At 49.2% G+C, this 23,704-nt stretch overlaps 1 protein-coding gene across 1 annotated transcript; it reads right to left on the reverse strand.

Moving 5' to 3' along the window:
- Positions 1-198: 198 nt before the first annotated feature.
- RINL (Ras and Rab interactor like) lies at positions 199-23,704 on the reverse strand. The gene is made up of 11 exons (XM_063140196.1): positions 23,515-23,704; positions 22,433-22,574; positions 21,812-21,923; positions 16,951-17,023; positions 15,903-15,991; positions 15,042-15,395; positions 13,511-14,167; positions 9,523-9,837; positions 7,019-7,147; positions 2,972-3,147; positions 199-2,055 (listed from the first exon to the last, which is right to left on the reverse strand). The coding sequence occupies exons 1-11, from the start codon at positions 23,568-23,570 to the stop codon at positions 1,690-1,692; spliced, it is 2,469 nt and encodes an 822-aa protein (XP_062996266.1). The 5' UTR covers positions 23,571-23,704; the 3' UTR covers positions 199-1,689.

Consider the following 23,704-nt stretch of genomic DNA (forward strand, 5'->3'; position numbering starts at 1 on the left):
ACCAAGAACTGGGGATTTTTGCATCCCTCATGTTTGCTAAAGAACCACAAATTGCTCAACCCACAATTCCTGCTGAGTTATATCCCCCTTTGGGGGGTGGGGGGCAGGGATACCAGGAAAAGCAAGGTGACAGAGTGAAATTATATTGAAGTATATTTCAATATATCAGTATCAGTTTTACAAAACTTATTTGGTGGCTGCAATTGAGCGGCAGGAGCAGGGCCGGGGGAGTGACGGCAGGTGCAGCCGGACTTCAGTTTTCTGGGTTTGTGCAATTTCAAACGCGGTGACGGGCTTCGCTGTGAACCCTTTCAAGGCTAGAAACTTGCTCAGAAGAAGAGGGAGGTTCTCAAGAGATGCTGAAATTGCAACAGATAGGAGACGCTGCACTGGTCCCGCAAGGTCGCAGACACAAGGGATAACCATGGAGCTGAGTAAGAGAGAGGGGAGGAGGATCATGTGTGAAGAGAAGGAGGGCCAAACAGCTTGGAATAGAGGGGGCAAATGCCAGCCTTGGGTTCTTGAAGGGTTTCAGCCGGCCCTACCAGGGGCCTGACCTTTGCCAGATCATGCCATGGGTCGACATCAGGCCTGTTCTGAGAGATGTCCAGCTGACCACAGTGGGAGATGCAATTCCGGATTCAAATGGACCTTGGCTGTGATCTAGCAAGACAATTCACAGGTTCTGAAGCAAGGGCTTCAATTAGTTAGGATTCAGCCCTTAAGAGACCCTGAGTAGGCACTCATTCATAGAGAGAGCCGCCCTATACAAGCCAGGTCAGACTCTTTGAGTGCCCAGTGATGGCAGCTCTAGGGATCCAGGCACAGGTAGGGCTTTCGCATCCCCTAAACTGGAGATTCCAAGGATTGGGACCTGGGGCCTTCTAAATGCAAAGCATCCGCTCTGGCACTGAGCTACGGCTTCCTTCCTTCCTTCCTTCCTTCCTTCCTTCCTTCCTTCCTTCCTTCCTTCCTTCCCAATGTTCAACCTAGAAAGCAGCTTTATTTCCACATTGGTGAGCCTCAGAAAGAAAAAAAAGGGCACTCCGCTCAACCTGGGCTGCTTGGCTTTGGTCTAAGTGACAGAGAGAATTCTTGGGAGGGGAAACCCAGGTGGGCCAAACGTCGCACACTTCTTGCTCCCTTACAGCTTTCAGATGAAGGAGACGGAGGACCATTCTGCTACCTTCACGGCGGACTGAGACCTTAATAGAAGAATACAAGAGTCTCGCTAAATCAGACAAAAGACCTACGATCTATTTCTCAATTCTGTTCACACAGAGGCCAACCAGCTGCCTCTAGGAAGCCCACAGGTAGGACACCAGTGCAACCGCACTCTCCAACGCATGCTCTCCAGCAACTAGAGTACATAGGCATCCTGCCTCTGATACAGGAGGTATTATATATAGCTACCAGGGCTAGTAGCCACTGATAGCCTCAGCCTCCATGAATCTGTCTAACTCCCTTTTAAAGCCATCCAGGTTGGTGGCCATCATTACCTCTTGTGGTGGTAAATTTAATAGTATAACTCTGTGCTGTGTGAAGAAGGACTTCCTTTTCTCTAGCCTGAATCTCCCACCAATCAGCTTCAAGGTTTTTTCCTAAAATTTCTGCCAAACCAGAAGCCCACCATCTCGAGCAACCCTCAAGACAATGAATAGAAGTTTCTGGAAAGTTCTGAGACTGTATTCAATCTGCCGCCAATTTCCCCGTATGCTCACTTCCCGGGGGTTCTTGGGTCTCAGTCTTGCTGTTGGGGTTCAGAAGAGGAGGGGGGCTGGCGGCAGGCAGAACTCCATCTTTGGGCTTGTAAACGAAACTCACGGGGGCCCCTTGAGATTGGAGGCTATCCGAACGGAGCTTCTGAGGGTGGCTGTCCCCAGCCAAGATTTGGGAGGAGTCACCCGACACCAAGAAAAGGCCGTAGGCCTCCTGGTCGGAGATGCTGTACTTCTCAGCGCACACTGCGCACACCGATGCTGTTGTCATGTCCGTGGGAACGAAGATGGTTTTCTGGTTGCTGAAAGGTTCGAGGAAGGAGACATAGAGGATGTTCTGAGGAAAGGGAAAGCAGGCAGTTACTCCCGTGGCAAATAGTGGGTTTGGACCAACCACAAGGCCATTTAAGTGGGTGCCGAGGTACCTGGATCAGAACCATGGCTAAACAATAGGTTGGACAAGAGGGGAGTAAAAAAAAATAGCAACAGTTTCTTGATTTATAATGTTTTTACCACTATAAAGGTGGCCATTTTGATTTTCTGTCTCCATTCTGGATTTGAATGTTGCCCCAGACGTGAGGAACATACGAATTATAATCTTCTGATCTCATGTCCTGACATTGCTCGCAAAAGGGCAACTGTGCATCTATCTAAACCAGCTGTCCCCAACCTAGTGCTCCACCAGACATGTTGGAATTCAACTCCCACCAGCCTCAGTTAGCATGGTCAGGAATGCTGGGAGTTGGAGTCCAAAACATCTAGAGGGCACCAGGTTGAGGAAGGCTTACATAAGCCATGGTTAAGCATTACCTCTGAACAGGGCTTAAGCTACTGGACACCACACTCTGGCCCAGAGTGGGAATACGAACCAGGAAACCTGACTCCCAGAATCCTTTGCCCTCTCTGTTTTCTAGGGTCGTATGAAAAGGAGGACAGGGCTCCTGTATCTTTAACAGCTGCATTACAAAGGGGATTTCAGCAGGTATCTTTTGTATATATGCAGAACCTGGTAAAATTGCCTCCATCACAACAGTTAAAGCTGCAGGAGCCCTGCCCTCTTTTGTATCTGGTCCTGTAGGTTTAACTGAGGGAATTTCACCAGGTGCTGCACGCATACAAAGGACACCTGCTGAAATTCCCTTTTCTGTACAACTGTTAAAGACACAAGAGCCCTGTCCTCCTTTCCGTAGGGTCACCCTACTGTTTTCTACCCCCATAACCATGGCTCTCTTTTCATTGATTCCAGCCTTTACCTGTGAATTACGCCGGTTACCCTGGTGGTGATGGTGGTGGTGGATAGTACGGCGGCGATGCCATTGGTGGATGGAGCGCTGGGCCTCAATACTGATTTGCCGCGTCACCATGGCAGCCGGCTGGAAGTTCACGATGTGGTAGAGGGCCCCAAACCAGGTTGTGAGGTAATAACCACCTTTGGCATAAGAAGAAAGGAATGGGTGAGTGGGTGCTGGTAGTCGGGGTAGGAATACAAACGTCAGAGTAGAGAACACTCTGCATATTGTCAGATACCAGTCTTTCAGAAGACTGAGGCCCATACAAAAGTTTGAGTTTAATCCAGTGGAGGCTGGTGGCTCCAATGTCAGTGGGGCAGTGAATCCACTCGGGGTTTCAGTCAGAACTTTAAAGGAGCTGTTGAAGGTGCTTCCTTTAGAGTTCAGACTAGTTCTGACTGAAACTCGGAGCGGATTTACTATCCCACTGAAATCGGAGTCACCACCCTCCACTGAGTTATTATAAAGCAAAGTTTTGACCACCCTTGTTAGACCTGTGCTCTCCTACCCATCAGAGCGGTCCCTTCCTTTAACCAGTGTTTTTTTAAGCAGAAGTCAAACATGGATCCCATATCTGCTGACAAAGGTATAAGCAATGCACTTCAGTGCGGTTCAATTAACGCCAATGCTTACAGTACAGAAGTAAAGCGAACTATTAAAATAAGCTGCTTTATTTTATATATTTTTGGGGTGAAGTTTTAGTTTTACCTGCTTTGCGCCCCTCTCTACCTTGTACCCAGTGGCGTAGCATGGGTTGCCAGCGCTCAGGGCAAGGCAAGTATTGCGCCTCTAATCCGTGGACCTTCAGCACTCCCTGAGTCCCTTCCACCAGTCCAGTATTGAACCCAACACCACCCCCACCCCCCAAAGCACATGTATTATATTTTAAGAAAATACTGATCTATTTAAAGTAAAATTAATTTAATACTAGTATACCGGTACTTACATTTATTTAAAATCGCCTGGTTTAAATATGTGCAAATTTTTCAATAACAGTATTGAAATCTACATTGAAATCTCTCTCAATTGACAGTATTGCTAGGTTACTCAGTCTTTCTTGGGTCATTGTAGATCTCTGACACGTTTTGATTAATTTAAGTTTTGAGAAACGTCTTTCACAACTGGCAGTTGAAACAGTGATAGTTGGAAAGATTCTTAATGTCACAAAACAAAGTTTGTCAAACTCTCTTGCAGCTTCTTCTTGGCTTTCCCAAAAGAACTTTTCCCTTTGGCCTTCTGAAAAAGCATGCAAGGAAAGCAATATGCAGCACAGTTTACAGGAGAAAACACCAACCATGTCCTTAACATAGTCTCACCATTGTCCAAATTATTGTAGAACCAATCCTTAGAAAATGACCTGCCATCGCTGTCTTTTGGAAACAATGCATCCTTATTCTGCAATTCCACTGTCCCTCTCTTGACAAGCTCAGTTTTCAAATTTTATTTATTTATTTATTTATTACATTTCTATACCGCCCAATAGCCAGAGCTCTCTGGGAGGTTCACAAAAATTAAAAACATTCAAAGTATAAAACCATAATATAAAAGCTCAACCAGATCAAAACAGCAGCAATGCAAAATTACAAATTTAAAACACCCAAGTTAACATTTATTTATAGACTGTTAAAATGCTGGGAGAATAAAAAGGTCTTCACCTGGCGTCTAAAAGCATGTAATGTAGGTGCCAAGCGAACCTCCTTAGGGAGCTCATTCCACAGCCGGGGTGCCACAGCAGAGAAGGCCCTGCTCCTGGTAGCCACCTGCCTCACTTCCTTTGGCAGGGGCTCGCGGAGAAGGACCCCTGAGGATGACCTCAGGGTCCGGGCAGGTACATACGGGAGGAGGCGTTCCTTCACATAGCCTGGCCCCAAGCCGTTTAGGGCTTTAAATGTTAATACCAGCACTTTGAAACGGGCCCGGACCTGGACTGGCAGCCAACGAAGCTGGAAAAGGACTGGCGTGATGTGGTTATTATCCACAGTTTCTGACCAATAGCCAATATCAGTGAAAACTTGTAGGTCAATACTCTCTGGCAGAATATTCGGCAGAGCAGAAGTAGAAGCATCCTCCGGCAAAGCTGGCTGTGCTTCTAAAGCACCAACAGGCACGTCAATGGCACTGAAGCAGGCTCCTAAGGGTCCTGTGCTGCTGCTGGTGAGCCTGGGGCCCTTCCACACGTCGTCCCCAGAGCGCATCTATTCGACCCCAGTGCACTCTGAGGACGATCGTGAAACTTCCCTGTAAAAGAAACGACGAAAAGACGTCCTCTGCACCGGCACCGCCGCCGTCGCTACCCAGCTTCCTGCTTCCCGCCCGGGACGATAGCTCGGCGGAAGAAGGCGGAGGAGAGAGCGGAAGAAGCTCTCTCTCCCAACATCTTCAAAAAAAGCTCTCCGAGCCGGCCGGGGAGCAGGAAGCTGGGAAAGACGTCCTCGGTGCCGCTGCCGCCGCCGGCGCCACCCAGCTTCCTGCTCCCCGGCCGGCTCAGAGAGCTTTTTTGAAGACGTTGGGAGAGAGAGCTTCTTCCGCTCTCTCCTCCGCCTTCTTCCGCCGAGCTATTGTCCCGGGCGGGAAGCAGGAAGCTGGGTAGCGGCGCCAGCGCGGAGGACGTCTTTTCGTCGTTTCTTTTACAGGGAAGTTTCACGATCGTCCTCAGAGTGCACTGGGGTCGAATAGATGCGCTCTGGGGACAACGTGTGGAAGGGCCCCTGGTGTACTTTCAGCAGTGTTCACAAGAAACCTGTCAAGGCTTCCAGCTCGCTTAGCTTGTAGCTCCTGCTCTATCTTCCTCCTCTCCCTGCATTGTGCACCTGATTCTTTTTTATTTAGCATCATGGCTGATGTGATGACCTTGGTATGATAACCGATCACCTTGCAGGCTGCATTTCCTCCCAAATGGGCCTCTCTAGCACACGCGTTGCTGCTCTGTCCTCCTTCTGGATGATTTAGAACAGAGCTTTCCAAACGGTGTGTCGCGACACGTTAGTGTGTCAGCTGTAGTGCGTAGGTGTGTCACGCGAACGTGACGAGAAACCTCTGAGTCTATGTGAAATAAGCAACACTGACTTGCATGCAAAGGTGCCGATTAGTATGGTGCACTGGTACATTCCCCTTCCGTCGTATCCGCGTATGCACACCGTGGTTGAGGGATCATACAGGTACTGCGCATGCGCAGTATGCATAATCGGGTCGAAACAGCTGATTCCGCGTCACTTCCGGTGACGCAGCTGCACCTGAAGTGACGCATTCGAGAAATTCCATGGGTCCAGTTTTTTGATAGAACACCGTCTCAACCGCCGCTCGATCGCCGCTCGGCAAAATTGGTTCAATGTGAAAAGTCTTGGAAACGTATGTGATTATCTTGCAAATCATATATTTTCAAAAATATAAATGAAAGGTTTTCATGAGATATGTTGTGTCCCCATACGTTTCGTTATTACAATTTATGTATGTGTCCGCATCTCTTATAAGGGGTTAGTTTAACCTCCGGTTTGCTAGTAAAACTGAATTACTGTGTCGCGAAATGATGCATGTCTAAAAAGTGTGTCACCAACATGAAAAGTTTGGAAAGCTCTGACTTAGAAGGTAGCCAGAGCAGCAACGCATGTGCTAGAGAGGCCCGTTTGGGAGGAAATGCAGCCTTCTGCAAGGCCTCTCTGACTTGTGCGCATCAAGAAAAATGCTGTAAAATGTTACGTGGCAACGTTTATTTGCCCCGTCTACATGGCTGGATCTACACAGATTTTAATTTTTTAATTAATTATTACTACTTTCTTTTTTTGAAATTTTTGCGCCCCTAAGAATTTTGCCCCCAGGGCAACCGCCCCTGAGGGCCCCCCCCCCATGCTACGCCATTGCTTGTACCTGAGGCAGTAACTTCTGGGTGATCCTAGAAATACCCAGAAGCAAGACCGCTGAGCCCCAGCAAAACCCCAGTTAAATTCAGAATTCCCAACGGAGGAAACAATGCCTGGGAAACAGGTCCAGACTGGACACAACACACTACGTTACCTTCTCCCTGCAGCTGGCTGGGATCCATCAATTCCATCACGTATTCCACATCCAGCTGCACCGACACAACATCGCAGTTCACCAGCATGTAGATGAGAACCGGCAGGAAGTCATCAGCACCAAACGGGTCTTCCAAAAACAGAAAGCAAAGGAAAATTATCGGAGGGGACAAAGAGGTATGTACCACGTCCGGGACCGAGAAGGGGCATGAGCTACTTTGGGGCATTATTTGGGAAGCATTTGATGGAAAACTCTCTTCTCCTGGAGCTCACCGAGGGAAGAAAGGCACGGAGACAAAGGGAAAGCACTTGAAGGTGAACCAAACTTCAGTGGGCTGAAGGTGGAACTAGGCCAAGCACAGGTGCTACAGCAGGGATGGGGAACCTCGGGTCTATAGGCCAGATATGCCCCACATCTGGCCAACAGCATCCCTTGCTCCCTCCTCCCCCCGCTCCCAGCAATTAGGAAAGGAAAGGAAAGGAAAGGAACCTCTCGTGCAAGCACTGAGTCATTACTGACTCTTGGAGGGATGGCAGCTTTCGCTGATGTTTTCTTGGCAGGCCTTAGAGCGGGGTGGTTTGCCGTTGCCTTCCCCGGCCGTTATTACCTTTCCCCCAGCTAACTGGGTACTCATTTTACCGACCTCGGGAGGATGGAAGGCTGAGTCGACCTGAGCCGGCTGCCTGAAACCAGCTTCCGCTGGGATCGAACTCAGGCCATGGGGAGAGTTTCGGCTGCAGAAACTGCTGCTTTACCGCTCTGCGCCACACGGTTTGCAAAAAACACACACCCAACTTCCATAGGCACCAGCAGAAGGCTTTTTACAAGCCTAATTGCAGCACTGGGGGAGGATTTTAAGGAGGGAGTCACAGCTAGGAGTAGAATTTTATTTCTTTATTTCTTTATTTATTACATTTTTATACCGCCCAATAGCCGAAGCTCTCTGGGCGGTTCACAAAAATTAAAACCATAATAAAAAAACCAACATGTTAAAAGCACAGTTACAAAATACAGTATAGAAATGTTAATCCTCCCCTCCTCATGTGCTGTGATCCTGCCAAATCTCCCCCACTGGGCAATTAAAAAATCTTCGATTGACACCTATGGTCTGGCAGGGATGGGGGGGGGTGTATGAATTTGCCAAGTTTTAAAGGCCTGCTTCTGGGTACATTCGGAAGATAAAATGGGAGTAGGGAGTATAGGCCTGCTCTTTCTAAAATGACACCTTGGCGCAAATCTCAGTGTGATAAGGGAGTCAGGACAGAAACAGGTGTGATCATAATAGCCTCTCATGGAGGATGCTCTCTGAGTTCAGCATCATATGAATGCACACACCCAACCTGGTGCCCTCCAGAAATGTTGGACTATAACTCCCAAACTGGCTGTGCGATGCTGGGGATTTATTTATGGAAGTCACTGACACTAACAGTGGTGGTGACCTGGGGGGAATCCACACGTCGTTCTGAGATCGCTTCTAAGCGACCCCAGTGCGGTGTGAAAGCGAGCGTGTAACTTGCCTTTTGAAGAGCCGACGAAGAGACGTCCCTCCCGCCCCCGCCCCTGCCCCCCGCAGACCTCCTCGCTGACCGGCGAGGAGAGCTCAGCTGAAGAAGGCGGGGTTGAGAGCGGAAGAAGCTCTCCACCCTGCCTTCTTCCTCCGAGCTCTCCGTCCCAGCTGGCGAGGAGGGAGTTGGGTGGCGGCGGCAGCGGCAGCGGCGGGAAGGACGTCTCTTCGTTGGCTCTTCAAAAGGCAAGTTACACGCTCGCTTTCACGCCGCACTGGGGTCGCTTAGAAGCGATCTCAGAACGACGTGCGGATTCCCCCCCCCCCCATAGTTTAGACAGGAGATTTTCATTTTATTTCTTATATTTCTATTCTACCCCATAGCCGAAGTTCACAAAAAGTAAAAACCATTAAAATACATATTAAAAAAAGCATTTGTGCAAAAACATACACACGCAACATATTATCTAAAGATAATTTTTAAACAAGCAGCCAAAGACAGACCAAGACCGAAAAGATGACAGTGCTGCCGCCAGGTGGGCCTCGTCGAGATCATTGGGTAATGGGGGGAAGGCACCACCAAGAAGGCCCTGTCTTTTGTTGCCACCCTCCCAGCCTCCCTTGGAAGAGGCCCTCGGAGGAGGACCTGGGATGCTGAATGTAGTGTATGGATTTTGTATTTTTGTTTAGTATTGTTGCAGCTGGACAGCCATCTGTCAGGGATGCTTTAAGCCAAGGTGGATTCCTGCATTGAGTAGGGGGTTGGACTTGATGGCCTTATAGGCCCCTTCCAACTCTACTATTCTGTGATCCATTTGATTTTTTTTTAAAAAAACAACTACACTGTTTTGCCTGTGGTCCCACCCTCCACTGGAATGCCGTCTGAGAGCTTCTCCAAAATTGAATTCTGCCCTTGGGCTGAAAGAGATTCAGCGCCCGCAACGACTTCTACAAAGACCGGCCCTGTTAAGACAAATTGGACCCTGCCAAGCCTCCGTACCTGTCCTGCCAGCACTCTGGTTCATGGCTTCGTAGAGCATCTTGCAAACCTTGAGCAGGTGGGTCTCCTTCTTCTTGGGCGAGTAGGCCTGGTGCATGAGGCTCAGCTTGGCCTGGACACGCTCCAGGCCAGGCCCGTCCGGCACGCCGGCTCTCACGCCCAGCTCGGACAGGCTCTGCTGGCTCATGGTGACTTGATGTTCGCGCAACTTGCCCAGGGTCCCGTCGCGGGTGCGGAAGTCCAACAGCTGGGTGTAGATAGAGTCCCGGAGCGGCTTCAGAATGCATTTGTACAGGGCACCTTCCACCACACACCCTAATGGGAATGAGAGAGAGAGAGAGTGACCCTGAAGCCAAGGCATAAGGCTTTGGTGCTAGAGATTCAGATCAGGACCAGCGCCAGACTTTTGAGGGCCCGTGGGCAAAGCACCCTCCATGGGGGCCCTCCCTCAGAGAGCCTACGTTCTCACTGCCATTGTCCCCAGTCTCTTGTTGATTCTCTTCTTCTTTCTCATCATTCTCTTCTTCTTTCTCATCATTGCTTTGTCCTGCTGGCCTGCCAGGCAGAGAGCCAGGGGGCATCTGCTCCTCACCATTGCTTCTCACCATTGTCTGGGCGGAGAGAGGGGCAGGTGAATAAGCAAGTTGCAGTGGTGAAGAGGAACCATTCCAAGGGACTTTGGTCAGTGGGGCCCAGGCTGCTGGTGGTGGGGGCCCTTGACAGGTGCCCAGGCATGCCTACCCTCGACGCTGGCCCTGATTTGGATCTGACCTGGAGATGCTGAGGATTGAACCAGGGACCTTCTGCATGTGAAGCCACGTGCTCTACCCTCCCTGAACTCGCTGCTTCTGTGGCTGGTACCAAGAAGTCCAAAAGTTCACGAAGCAGCAAAAATTCTAACCGCTGATGTAAAAACCGCCACCACCACACGCACACACACATATACACCATGGCAGCTTGATCTACCTTTCCAGACCCCATTGCTTGCAATAAAGCAGGGATGGGGAACATGGGGGCCTCCAGATGTTGTTGGACTGCAATTCCCATCATGCCTCAATATGCTGGCTAGAACTGATTGCAGTTGCAGTTCAACATCAACTGGAGGGCCACAGCCCCCCCCCCCCGTAGTGAATGGACCAGCAACAGGGTTCCTGTCTACTGACCCATCAGCTCTGGAACAGGCAGGGTTATTCCTATAAATAGCCACAATTATGCATCAGCAGACGCCAAATTCGGCTCTCAGTATAAAAGATGCAAATGCAGCTCATTTGCACATTCACTGCACATTCATTTGCAGCATTTATTGTGCTTCTGATCGCTGAGGGAAGTTCACACAGGCACGGCCCTAAAGCAGGGATGGATGAATTTGTCAATTTGGGGTTCTCTCACTTTCTCGTTTTTCTGTGGTTACGTTTGTTTTGACCCAAAATTTGAGAGATTCTTTTTTCAAACTTGCATGAAAATACACACTTTTCTGTATGCATTTTTGCCTTATACATTTTTGCACACAATTTTCCTAATATAATGTGTTTTTAATGTTATTTCCTTTAATATACACATTTTTGTACGCATGTTTTGATAGGAGAACTGTACTGCACAATTCAGAGAAATGTGAATTTCGAAGGATAACCTGAGTTTTGGTTCGCCCAGTCATTCAAAAGTGTGAAATTAAAAAGTTCTTATTAAGAGGCAAATGGAACAAACTTCTCCACCTTTAACCAGTTGAAATGCACACTTCTAAGAGCGTTAATCGGACGGTTAATCTATTGTGCAAACATGCCCTGAAAATCCTATCAGAAAGCAAGGTCTGAAACCATCCAATGTTATCTCCCCCACCATCATGGCTAGAAACACACCAAAAAATAAAATAAAATCTTTAAGCAAGAATTAAAAATCCTCAGGAATCCAAACACGGTTGCATATTCTGTATGAAAATCTCAGAACTGGCAAATGAGCACAGACGTTCCAAAAGCTGTTTCGGGTTTTTTTGGAGTTGCTATTGGGTTCCTCCCTTCTCCCTTTAAGGAAACCATTTTGATTCCTTTCAGTTCACTACGCTTCCTTCTTCCTCCGCCGTCTACGATGCTGCCTACATCACAGCCCCAGCCACAGAAAAACTGCCAGTTTCCTAAGCTTGTGTACGTGTGACTGGATGATGTTGCAAGCCAGCCATGGCCCAGAGTGGAAACCGCAGAGGTATTTTTGGTCCCTCGGAGCTTTGGTGAGAGATATTTATAACTGGCTTGCTGGGAAGCAGGTTCGATGACGTGAGGCTCCACTCTGGGGTTACAGAGGTCTCCCCCACAACTGAAACCTCGGTCATCAGCTTACAAATCTGTGGAGGGGGAAGGATGGAAGACCGGCCTGTGAAAGGCCATGATAACACAATGAAACCTCCATATTCAGTAGCAGTTTATCTCTGAATCCCAGATGATGGAGACAACCAAGCGTTGGGAACGTCTCTCAAGAAATTCAAACTATTTCCCCCACCCAAGCCAATTTCCCTCAGGGACACCTCGACAAGCCTCATTTCACACACTGTGGACAGTCCGGTGAAAAAAACACGCCATTTGGGACATTCCTCCCCCCCTCCACTAATGTGTGATTTCCTCGGGATGTGTGGTCCATTAGATTATCTCACAAAACCACAGGGTCTACAGATGCACACTATGGAGCGATACGGAGTCCTAGGCATGTTTAGACAATGCAGGAAGTTTCGGCAGAGGCAGGGAAATGTTTTGGGCCCCTGGGCACATCTGGCAATCTGAGGAAACTGTTGTGGGCATCACCACAAAATGGCTGGCATGGAAGGCATGGCTAATCACAAAGGACTAGTAAAACCCCCCCCCCCCAAATGAGTACAAGACAGAAGCTGGGGTCCAAGCCCCAACATACAAAGTAACTCATTTGAACTCAAACTTTGCAGTGTCAACATAAAACTTAAGGAAAACTCTTTTTCTCTTCCACCCCTCTGGGAGATAATTCATTCGCCCCCTTCTCTCTCTGTGGTGTAGCAGAGTCAGGGCTTGTAGGGTTAATGCACCAGGACTTTATGATCCGGAGGGATGATCCCATCATCCGCCATCCCTGTCAGACTTCCCTGTTCCCTCTGAGTTTAGCTGCAATCCTCCCGGTTGGCTGGGCGCAGGGGGGGAAATGAGCCATCCTAGTCGAAATGCGGAGTATCTGGAGGTGACTTGGTCTTGAACAGGCAATCAAGACCCAGTACCTTTACAAAAGCTCTGCTCCTGATGGAGATGAAAACCTCTAGGATTGGTTTGTTGATTCGGATCAACACGGGGCCTGCATTTTTGGACTCTTCTTGAGGCCGCAGCTACGGGGACCGTCGTAATGAGCTCTTCAAAATGCACCACTACACCACCGGCCCTAGGAAGCTACAGAACAGGAGGCCCCAAAAGTCCTGCCAACGAACACGGAGAAACCACCGCCATGAAATGTGCTCTTGCTTCCATTCCTCTGCCAATGCGCGTCCGTTGTGAGGTTGAGACCCCAAGCTCCGCACAGAATAAACCCCCAGAACACCCTACCTTGTTAAAAAAAAAAGCTCTCAGCTGAGCTGGATTTGAACTGTCGACCTTAAGAACGGCAGCCCCAATAGATAAGGATGAAAATGGTCTAACCCCCACTGCTGGCTGGAGCAGGTCATCATGCCTTCAGTGTTGCCTAGCAACCACCAATAGGTGGGACAGTGGCCAAGCCTCCCAAAGGCCTCCCAACCATTCAATAGGGAGGAAGAGGGAGCCATACTGTGTTGCTTAGCAACCGTCCAGTAGGGCGGAGGAAGGAGCTGCACGGTGTTGCCTAGCAGCTACCAATAGGTGGCCTACTCCCTGCAAGGTCGCTCAGTCCCCGTCCCCCCCCCCCCGAGAGGAGGCTGCAGCCTCGGTGTTGCCCAGCAACCACGCCTACTCAAAATGGATGACACTCAAGGCCGCCCCAGCTCAGAACTCCTCCCCACATTCCATACCCAGGTCCATCTCTTCCTCCTCGCTGTGTTCGCAGATGGTGCGCAGCTCCGAGCTCTCACACAGGTACCCCTTGAGGTTGCTGATCATCTGCCGGATTTCCTGCAGCATGTCGGTGCTGGTGGGGTGGCGCGTCCCGGCGCCCCGAAGGATGTGCCCCACAAAGCTTTGCACTAGCCCACCTACATAGGTCGACGGGTCCTGGGCCAGTTCGTGCACCCGCTTGGAGACCCGGCGCTCGGCAGAGAGGAACCCGCTGAGGGCGCTGCCCATGGCGGAGAGGCGTTGGAACACCTTGTACGTCAGCATGGCAGAGGAGCGGCGCTGCCTCCTTTGCGAGGTGGCGGCGGTGAGAGGGAGTCCGTCGCCCTCGTCCTCCACGCTGCTGATGGACAGCGAATCTAGTTCGGGGATGGGGGGCAGCAGCATGCTCTCGCTCAGGAGCGATGATTCAGAATTGGACTTCTTCAGCGGCCAGCCAGGAGGGGATTCTGCAGGGACCCCTTCGATCCAGGAAACACGGTGTGGGGACCGGATCTCCTTCTGGAGAAGATCGGGGGACGAATGCGGCTCCTCCAAGGCAGGTTCTGAACTGTTCCAGGCCAGGCTGCGGAGAAGGAGTTTCCGCCGCACAGAGGCCGAACACAGCGGACGGTCACCTGGGGGTTGAGGGCAAGAAGAAAGGCCTGCTGGGTTAATTGCGGCAACGTGACCTGTCCTGCTTCAACGATGGCGTTTCTTTAACTTCATGCTGCCTCACAAGTTCTGCCTGCCTGCCTCACTCATTACGACGATGACCGGCAAGACGGGAATTGATTTATTATTCCCATTTTACAGACCAGTGAACTGAGGTCTCCTTCAAATGTTGCCCAGCTAGTGAGTTCACATCTCGAATCAGGATATGAAACCAGTTCTCAACTCTACCCAATTATTTTATCCATTGGCAGGTAATTATTTCTAACCACTGATTTTGCAAATACTGTTCCGTCGTGCCACCCCGAGTCAGGTCAAAATCTAGAATGACTGGTTACCCGGCAGAGTACAATTTTACTGTTTAGCCCATCAAATACTGGCTGGTTGGCAGCACTATCTTCTAAGATGCTTCTGTGAGACTCTGGAAGTACCAGAGATACTTATTCATTTTTATTGATTTATTGCATTTGTATACCGCCCCACAGCTGAGATACTTGGGGTTGTATCTCCTCTGCCGTAAGTAACGCATCAAAGTACTTCCAGAGGGACAGCTCTTAGCGCTACCAAACTAAAAGTAGTGCACAACTGGTCTTCCTTTCCGTCCTTAACAGATTGTTTTGTGGTGAGGAAAAAAGATGGAAAAAACAGTGGGTTACAAATGGAGGTTGTCTGGATTTCACACACGCACCTAAATTCTGTCCCATGAAGAGGAGAAGAATTCCACAACCTATACAAGCTATGCAAATGTGCATAATTGTCCTCAGTCTAGCTAGCGCAAAAGCAGTGTTGGATACTGAACCATGGTGAGTAAACACACACACACCAGCAGCTGCTACTTACTGGTGCCCATCTTCTTCTCCTCCTCGTCCTCCTCCAGAGACCCCGGATAATCTGAACACTCCTGGGCTCCTTGCTTGCTGGATGCTGCTTCTGTTGAGCCGTTTGAGGACTGTAGGGTCCCCCTCCTGCTGCTCATCCGGCACGGTCCCGCCGCAAGGTCAAGCCAGCTAACGTCGCTGTGCACCGAGAGGAACAGCGGGTTGATGATGCACAGCGCCCCTTCCTCGGATGTCACTCGGATGGAGCAGGCCGTCTGTCTGGATTCGGGAGGGTTTCCGTTCAGCTCCATGGGGCCTTCTTCTGCTTGGGCCGATGCCGGCCCATTGCCGGCTTTAAAAGACATCGTCCAGAACTCTGCCAATGAAACGAAGAGGGAATAGGGGTGAGGGAATCCAAGGTTGCCTCCTTTTTTGGGCATGAGCTTCCTGAACTTTCCACAGCTGCCTAGCAGGCAGACATTTAAAGAAGTGCAGCTCCCCAGCTTGGCCATACACAGATGGGAATGGCTGTTCTGCCTGGAGGTCTGACTCCCAAACACAGCAAGTAGAAGGCACAATAAGCCCTCCAAGGGTGGAGGCTAAATACAGGCTAAATGGAGGGGGGCAGGCGGCACTGGAATTACAAAATCCTAGAACAAGCCTTGAGAAGTGACTTTTTTCATCGTCCTTATCCAATGAGGACCGAGACCAGAAAGGAAGGCAATGGAATCTTGGAATGAACAACCATTTCTTCCTAGGCCAAGCAACAGGAATTCTGGCTCAGAGGAGATGCAAGTCAAACATGTGAGAAACTGCCCACTCCCCTCCTCCCAACATCCCCGCCCCCCACCAACACATCTCCTTCCCTGGTATTCTCACTCACTCATGCCCAGTGCAGCAACTGCATCCAGTTCAGACTTGCGTCGGAGTCGAAAGGCATCTGGGATCTTCAGCGGGCAGGGCAGGATATCCCTGGAAGAGAACACCAGACCAGACCCTCACAAAAAAGGTTCCCAAGGAGGCTGCTGGGATCACAGGTGAAGGGCAAATTCCTCTACTTGGGCACTAGTAGTAAATCAGACTTGGGGCTTCTGCACACCAGGCTTTTATCCCACACCTTTACTGGGATTGCAAGATTAAGATGGGCTCCTTTACATATGCCCCTCTCCAGTGGTTCTATATGTTCATTATACATCCGCTAGACTGCATTGATATAGCGGGATTCCAGAAATCCACCAGCTATTGGAGTGCTTCAAAGTGTACTTAAGTTTATTGCCAGATTTTCCCCGTTAAGAAAAAAGCCACGATAAAGGTTTTAAAACATGGGAGAGGCCCTGGAGGTTGATGACGTCGTGTAAAGGACCCACAAACTTCTGTGAGCAATGAATAACAGGTGCACGATAAAAGCCTTGTGTAGAGAAGCCCTGAAACACAGGAAGCTGCCTTATCCCAAGCAAGACCATGGTTCATCTTTGTCAGACCATGGTTCTTCTCTGTTCAGGGATGCATCTCAGGCCGCAATCTGGCCCTTTGAGATTCCGCAGAGGGCCATGCTCCCAAACCGGATGATATGTTCCCTCTTGTGAGCAGTTGATGTCATTGTTTTGTTTATACTGTATAAGGGTCCACACCTGGAGAATTACTTTACTATTAGTATGTGTGTGTGTATACACACACACACACACATGGTGTATTAATATCCACTGAGAAGGACTAACAGGGAACCAATCAGGCTTATGCTCTCCAGCTTCAGAAAGGTTTTCCAGGAATTCAGGGTGAGAGCAGACGTCGTAGCTGTGAAGGATACAAAATGGACCCTGCTTTTTTCATCTCTGAAATACCTCACTGCCACGGGTTCAAATGGAGGAAGAATTCAGATTCGGTATCCCCCTCCCATGCTCTTCCCCCGCCTCACCTGCAACCTCACTCACCTGCTCACAATGTGGAAGCTGAGCAGTTCCAATAGGTCTCTAAAGTGCAGCTGGGAGCCCTCGAGATAAACAGCTGTGGGAAAGAGACAAGACAGTATAATATGGGGATGTATAACCAGAGGGGTTAGCTTATAGAAGGAACTGCAGCTTGGGATGGGGGCAAGTTACGATTCCCCCCACCCCGCTTAGTTAATATGGACATGCAAGCTCTTTTAGGGTGGATAATATTGAAGCTGATGATCAGGTGCAGGTGGTGGAGCAGGACCGAAGTGAGAAAAAAAAAATACAATCTGTGTATGCTCAGAGGCACCCCATCTCCTTCACCTGCCTCTGGTCTGATCCTACTGGCAGCAAAATGAGGCACAGGAGCTTGGCAGCTGCTCAGATTAAGCCCAAGTGAAGTCCAGTCAAGGGAGAACACATTCCAAGAGAAAGCCCAGGACGAAACACACGAATCCAGGCTTCTAGTCCTAGATTCTCACACTCCTTTTCCACATCACAAAGCACTAGATCTCAGTTTCTCCCTAGGGCCAGGAAAGACTCTTGCCTGAAAACCTAGCAATACTCGGCTAGAGAGACCAGTGGTCGGACTCAGTAGAAGGCGGCTTTCTATGTTCCCATGTACTTCCTCTACAGACGACGACAGTATCATCGATTGCTAAAGTGCCTGAGGTCTGCTAAGCACCTCAGAATGAATGAAATATATATATATAAAAAGCTCTTGCATGAACACTTACAAATCAATACATGAAACAGAGAGAGAAGAAACCCAGGAGCAGAAAAGGAGATCTGTCAATGACCGCCTACCCCAGCCTGGGGCCCTCCAGATGTGTTGGACTACAACCCCCAGCATCCCCAGCCAGCCGTGATGAATGCACATTCAAAGCACTGTTCACAAAAACGCATGATCTTGGTTAAATAAATAAAAGAGGTGGGGAAAGTTTTAAAAATGCAGTACTAAGAACAGAGAGGTTTTCTTCCTAGTTAGACAAATGAGCCTGGAATTCCTTCATACCACAATGTTCACATTTGTGCCCTTCACCCACAGCTTGCGCCTGCTCGTACCAGACCTTTCCCCATTCTACCCCATGGCATCCTGACCATGGAACAGTGAGTTCCATTTGGGCAGGGCTGTGTTGTTTAAAGATCTAGGCCTCACCAGTGGGCCAAACTCTCTGCAAGTGCCGTATGACTAGAGACAGAAAGAACTGGGCATGTTTAGCCTGTAGAAGAGAAGATTAAAGGGAGACGTGATAGCACTCTTCAAATACTTGAAAAGTGGGGGGGGGGGGGAGTATGAAATTTGAAGAAAAATCCAGATTTTTCCCATCCTCCCCAGCCAAAGGGCAGCTCTAGTTTAAAGGGAATTAACAAAAATCGTTATACCTCCGTCATTTTTAAAGATAAAGAGATGAAACTTGGCACAATAGCTCTTAGGCAGGGCTTCAGCCACACTGAATTTGATGCATATCCATTGATTTTTAGGAATATTTTAAAATTTAAGGTTTTAAAATTATTATTTTTCAAAAACCCATCATTTTAAAAGATAAAGAGATGAATCTTGGCAACATGATAGCTCTTAAGTAGGGCTTTAGCTATGCCAAATTTGAATCAGTTCCATTCATCCATTGATTTTTAGGATTTTGTTTTAATTTGTGGTTTTAAAATAATTATTTTTTTTAAAAAAAAACATTATTTTTTAAAAAACAAAGAGATTAAACTTGGCACCATGATTGCTCTTCAGGAGGACTTTATCCATGCCAAGTTTGAAGCAGATCTGTTCATCTGTTGATTTTTAGCATTTTTGCTAAAGTTTGAGGTTTTAAAAATATTGTTTTAAAACACCGCTGGAGCCATATCTTTCAAACTCAGGCTGTCAAACCTCCTCTTTAGGGTCTTACACCTTGAGCAGTGTGAATGGGTGGAGTGGTGTCCACCGCCCACAACACCCACCCTAATGTTAGAGTATAGAAACTTGTGACAGTCATACTCAAGTTTTTTTTTAAAAAAAATGAAATTTAAAAATAAAAAAGCCAGCCAGCCGGCTGGCCAGCAACAAACCACACTAACAGCAGCAGCAGCTTGCAAAAAGTGATGATACTGTCAGAAAATATATTTGAAGGAAGGGGAGAATGTATCACACTGAGTATAGCAAAAGCTTCAAAATACAGCAAAAGGTACAAAAATAGGAGTGAGTGAAGTTAATTCCAGATACACTGAATGCCCCACTTGTTCTTTATTTCAGTGATTTTAACATTAAGATGTTATGTAGAACAGGTTTGTCTTAATTGTGTGCTGTAAAATCAGATGTGTGACCAAGGCTATGTTCGGTTGGGCACGCCCCCTTGGTGCTGGACACGCCCCCTGGGGCCGGACATGTTGGTGGGCACGCCCCCTTGGTGCTGGACACGCCCCCTGGGGCCGGACATGTTGGTGGGCACGCCCCCTTGGTGCTGGACACGCCCCCTGGGGCCGGACATGTTGGTGGGCACGCCCCCTTGGTGCTGGACATGCCCCCTGGGGCCAGACATGTTGGTGGGCACGCCCCCTTGGTGCTGGACATGCCCCCTGGAGCTGGACATGTTGGTGGGCACGCCCCCTTGGTGCTGGACACGCCCCCTGGGGCTGGACATGTTGGTGGGCACGCCCCCTTGGTGCTGGACACGCCCCCTGGAGCCGGACATGTTGGTGGGCACGCCCCCTTGGTGCTGGACATGCCCCCTGGGGCCGGACATGTTGGTGGGCACGCCCCCTTGGTGCTGGACACGCCCCCTGGAGCCGGACATGTTGGTGGGCACGCCCCCTTGGTGCTGGACACGCCCCCTGGAGCCGGACATGTTGGTGGGCACGCCCCCTTGGTGCTGGACACGCCCCCTGGAGCCGGACATGTTGGTGGCCATGTCCCCTTGAGAGCTGACCATGTTGTCCTCCTTTTTGGTTTCTGAAACATGGTCACCCTACCCTTCCAACTCTAACATTCTATGATTCTATGTCCATTGTTTGTAGGTCAGTGAAGACACATGAGCGCAGCTCAAGAAACACCTTTTCCGAGAACAGGATATGCATTTGGGGCTGCAGGGCGGGGCTTGTGGTTTGCCTTTCTTGCGCTCGAATTATTTGGCATGCCGGCGATGGTGAAAGAGAACCCGTTCTTCCCTGCTGTCAAAACAGGAAGGGCCCAGAGCTCACTAGCAAAGCACATGCTAGAAAAGAGCCCCGGAAAGTGACTGCCAGTTCAGAGGACACCGCCGTAAGCAAGATGCAACGACGGTGGCAGCTTCATATCTAGGTCAGGAGCATCTGTAGCACAGTGGTACAGCACCCACCAGGCACCCACCAGGTCTCAAATGCAACCCTGGGCACCGTGCTTTTAAAAAGGAACGCTCATGCCTGCCATCGCAAGTTTACAAAAGGGCTGGGCTCTTTGCCTTTGCTCAGTGTAAGGGAAAACAACAGCCAAGCGGCACCTTAAACACTCGCAAATTTATTCTGGCATGTGGTTTTGTGGACTACAGTCCCCTTCATCAGAAAAGAACTTTAAGAAGCGCCCTGCTGGATCAGACCAAGGGCCCATCTAGTCCAACATTCTGTTCACACACTGTGAACAGAATGAGCTGTCAATGGGAAATCCACAAGCAGAACATGAGTGCAACAGCACCTTCCCACCCATGTTCCCCAGCAACTGGTATACATAGGTATACTGCCTCTGATACTGGAGGTAGCATATAGCCATCAGGACTAGTAGCCATTGATAGTCCAACCCCCTTTTAAAGCCATCCAAATTGGGGAGCACCGCTACGTCCTTGTTTTACTATACGCACTGTGAAGAAATCCTTCCTTTTATCTGTCCTGAATCTACCACCAGCCAGCTTCATGGGACGGTGTGCATGTGTGCAAGAATGAGACGCAGACAGACAGACCAACACAGGAAAGCTTGGAGTTGTACATTCACTCTCTCCAGTAGTGCAAAGCACAATCATTGCCTCTCTTACACTCTTACTCCCACCAGTCCCTGTCCCCAAATCCCCCAAGCTCATTGGGAGGCTCTGTTAGTCTGGCCTACTTTGCAGGGTTGTTATGAGCAGAGAGGAACCACATCCTCTGCCCGGATGCCTTGGAAGCAAGGTGCGATGGAAAACTCATTTACATGCAAATAAGAACGTCTCACCTGTTGCTGAGTTCAGAAATGGGGGGAATATGAAGTTCACAGGAGCCAGGAGATTATAAGGAACAGCTTGGCCAGAGCGGGTGGAGGGAAAGAGCTAACTACCAACCCCTCCAGAAAACCCCAGCAGACCCGAGGGGGACAGCCAGATGATGGGGGAATTCCACGTGACCTGCAACCCCGGCGCTTCTGTGCTGCTCCACCCCTCTTCCCCTTTCAAGAAGGAGGAAATGGTATTGAAAAACAACGAATGGATAAGACAGACCTAGGAACTGGCTTTGAAAAGGGTTGTTGTTCTTGGGGATTAGAGAAGGGGAGGTGGTGAGGAGCGAGAGGGAGAAGCCCTGCACTGGTATGAGGAAGTAGGCACCAGTGGTTCAAGCAAGGAGAATCCAGGGGTACCGGATTTCTGAGTCCTGCCTCTAAACTGGAGCAGGAAAGTGGGAATTCTAGAATGTCACTAGCACAGGAATGGGGTGGGATGGGGAGACAGGAGCCAAACGTATGGAAGAAAGGAAGCATCACCTAATGGTGCAAGTAACGGAAGCTTAACATGGGAAGCTGCTTTATACAGCGTTGATGGAAACAGGTCAGTATTGCTTACGATGCCCCCAACGGAGATCTTCTTTTCTCTGCGGTACAGGACTAATCCTTAGGCCAGGATAGAACACTCCTCAAGTACCTGAAGTAGCTCACCTGAACGGTCCTCCTGAATGGGGAACTGGCAGACAGCATCGTTCTGGCTTCCCTCTGTCTGAAGAAAGAGGACCCTGGCACCTGCCACGCTGTTTCTGGCGACAATGAATGTCTGGTCACAGAAAGAGAAGGAGAGGAGAAGACAGAGAGAGAGAGAGAGAGAGAGAGAGAGAGAGAGGAGTGGTTGGACAATACCATTTCTTATGAAAGAAGGGCCCCCTCCCCTCCGTTTCCGTTATGGAAAGAGGAACCATTCAAAAATTATTATTTATTTGCCACATTTCTATATTGCTCCATATATACATCTAAACAGATTCCCAAAAATGTCTGACTTGCAGCGTTTGCAGGCTCTGGACACAGCGGGATGGGGAAAGCCGTATCTGAACAAACCATTCAAACGTTGGCAGGTCTCCGCTACGAAGTACAGGAAGGACACCCTCCTTTTCCCATCCTTCTGCACTGGCCTTGGTTAAGCTTTAGAAATTTGTTGGCCATTTTTCATAAAAATTGGTGACCCCCATTTTTCTTTTCATTTAGAAATTTGCTGGCCCCGATTTTTATTTATTTTTTTTAAAAAAAATGCTTTTGTTTTTTAAAAGGACATTTGCTGAATGCTTTTACCCCAGGTGGTTGTGCTGAGAGCAGCTCCGTAGCTTCCCCTGGTTGATCATCAAGGAGCTCCCAAACACGTCTGGTTATGGAAAGCCGGTCCAGAAGTGTGACGGGACTCTCCCATTTCCCGTTCGCCAGTGTGTGCTGTGGCCTGTCCGAAAAAAGAGAGAGAGGAGAAACAGAAGGGTTAATGCGAGGAAGGTGTCTCACCCATGCCGGGTGGTGAAAACAGCTAGAGGCAGTGGGGTGTAGTGGCTAGAGGATCGGACTGGGAGTCGGGAGATCAGGGTTCTAGTCCTCACTCGGCCATGGAAACCCACTGGGCCAGTCACCGACTCTTAGCCTAACCCACCTCACAGGGTTGTTGTTAGGATAAAGTGGAGAGGAGGAGGATTATGTATGCCGCCTTGGATTCCTTGCAGGGAAAAAGGCAGGATATAAACGCAATAATAAATAAATAAAAATAAAATGTTTCCTGGTCCATGAGAAAACAGGATGGTCTTTGGGGTTGCCAGTCTATTTTTACTGCCCTCCGCCTTTCTCTTTTTTAAAGTCAGGGTGCAGAATCTCAGGCACAAGGGGGCCAAATCTGCCCCATGGAGGTTTCCCAGAGAGCCGCCCCCTTCTCCCCCTTTTCCCTGATCCCCGATCATTTGGAGATTTCACAGCTTTTGTGCAGCTTTTCCTCATTCTAAAAGGCTGAATTGCCTCTTGTATAGGGTGACCATATGGAAAGGAGGACTGGCCTCTTGCAATTTGACTGGTTGTGATGAAGAGGGAAGGTCACCAGGTGCTGCATGCAAGGTTTTTAATCTTTGTGAACAGTCCTTTGAGCTTTGGCCATGGGATGGTACAGAAATGTAACAACAACAAAATGAAGAATAGGAATAAGGATAAGAATGAGGTATTTTAGCCTGAGACTCAGTGACTAGCTTAAAGTCACCCAATGATTTTCATGGCCATGTGGAGTCTAGAAACTGGGTCTCCCGAGTCACACTCTAACCACTACACCACACAGCCTCCTCCTACAGGGAGGTTGGCAGATCAGCTCCCCCTCTCTGCACAGAGATGAAACCTCACTGCTTACTTACCCAGGCAGCTCCATTTCCACAGGGCCCTTACTGGCACGGGAGACGACCTCAGACATCTTTCATACCTAAGTGTCCACACAGCGGATCAGTCTTCACATGTCCCACGTCCATCGATCATGCTTTCTTTTTGGTTCTGAATGGATTCATGTAAGAGGACAACAAGTTAGACGAGGGGTGGAGAACTTTTCAT

The sequence above is a fragment of the Elgaria multicarinata genome, chromosome 13 (genome assembly GCF_023053635.1).
Source record: "Elgaria multicarinata webbii isolate HBS135686 ecotype San Diego chromosome 13, rElgMul1.1.pri, whole genome shotgun sequence".
Lineage (NCBI taxonomy): Eukaryota > Metazoa > Chordata > Lepidosauria > Squamata > Anguidae > Elgaria > Elgaria multicarinata.

What these genes read in the sequence shown, in the direction of transcription:
- RINL (XM_063140196.1), bottom strand. Translation starts at nt 23,570, where the DNA reads ATGTCTGAGGTCGTCTCCCGTGCCAGTAAGGGCCCTGTGGAAATGGAG. An exon ending in AGCTTCCACATTGTGAGCAG is followed by an intron (nt 15,992 to 16,950) that starts GTGAGTGAGGTT and finishes GTTCTCTTCCAG; the next exon opens with GGATATCCTGCCCTGCCCGC. An exon ending in CAGCCAGCTGCAGGGAGAAG is followed by an intron (nt 3,148 to 7,018) that starts GTAACGTAGTGT and finishes CTTATGCCAAAG; the next exon opens with GTGGTTATTACCTCACAACC.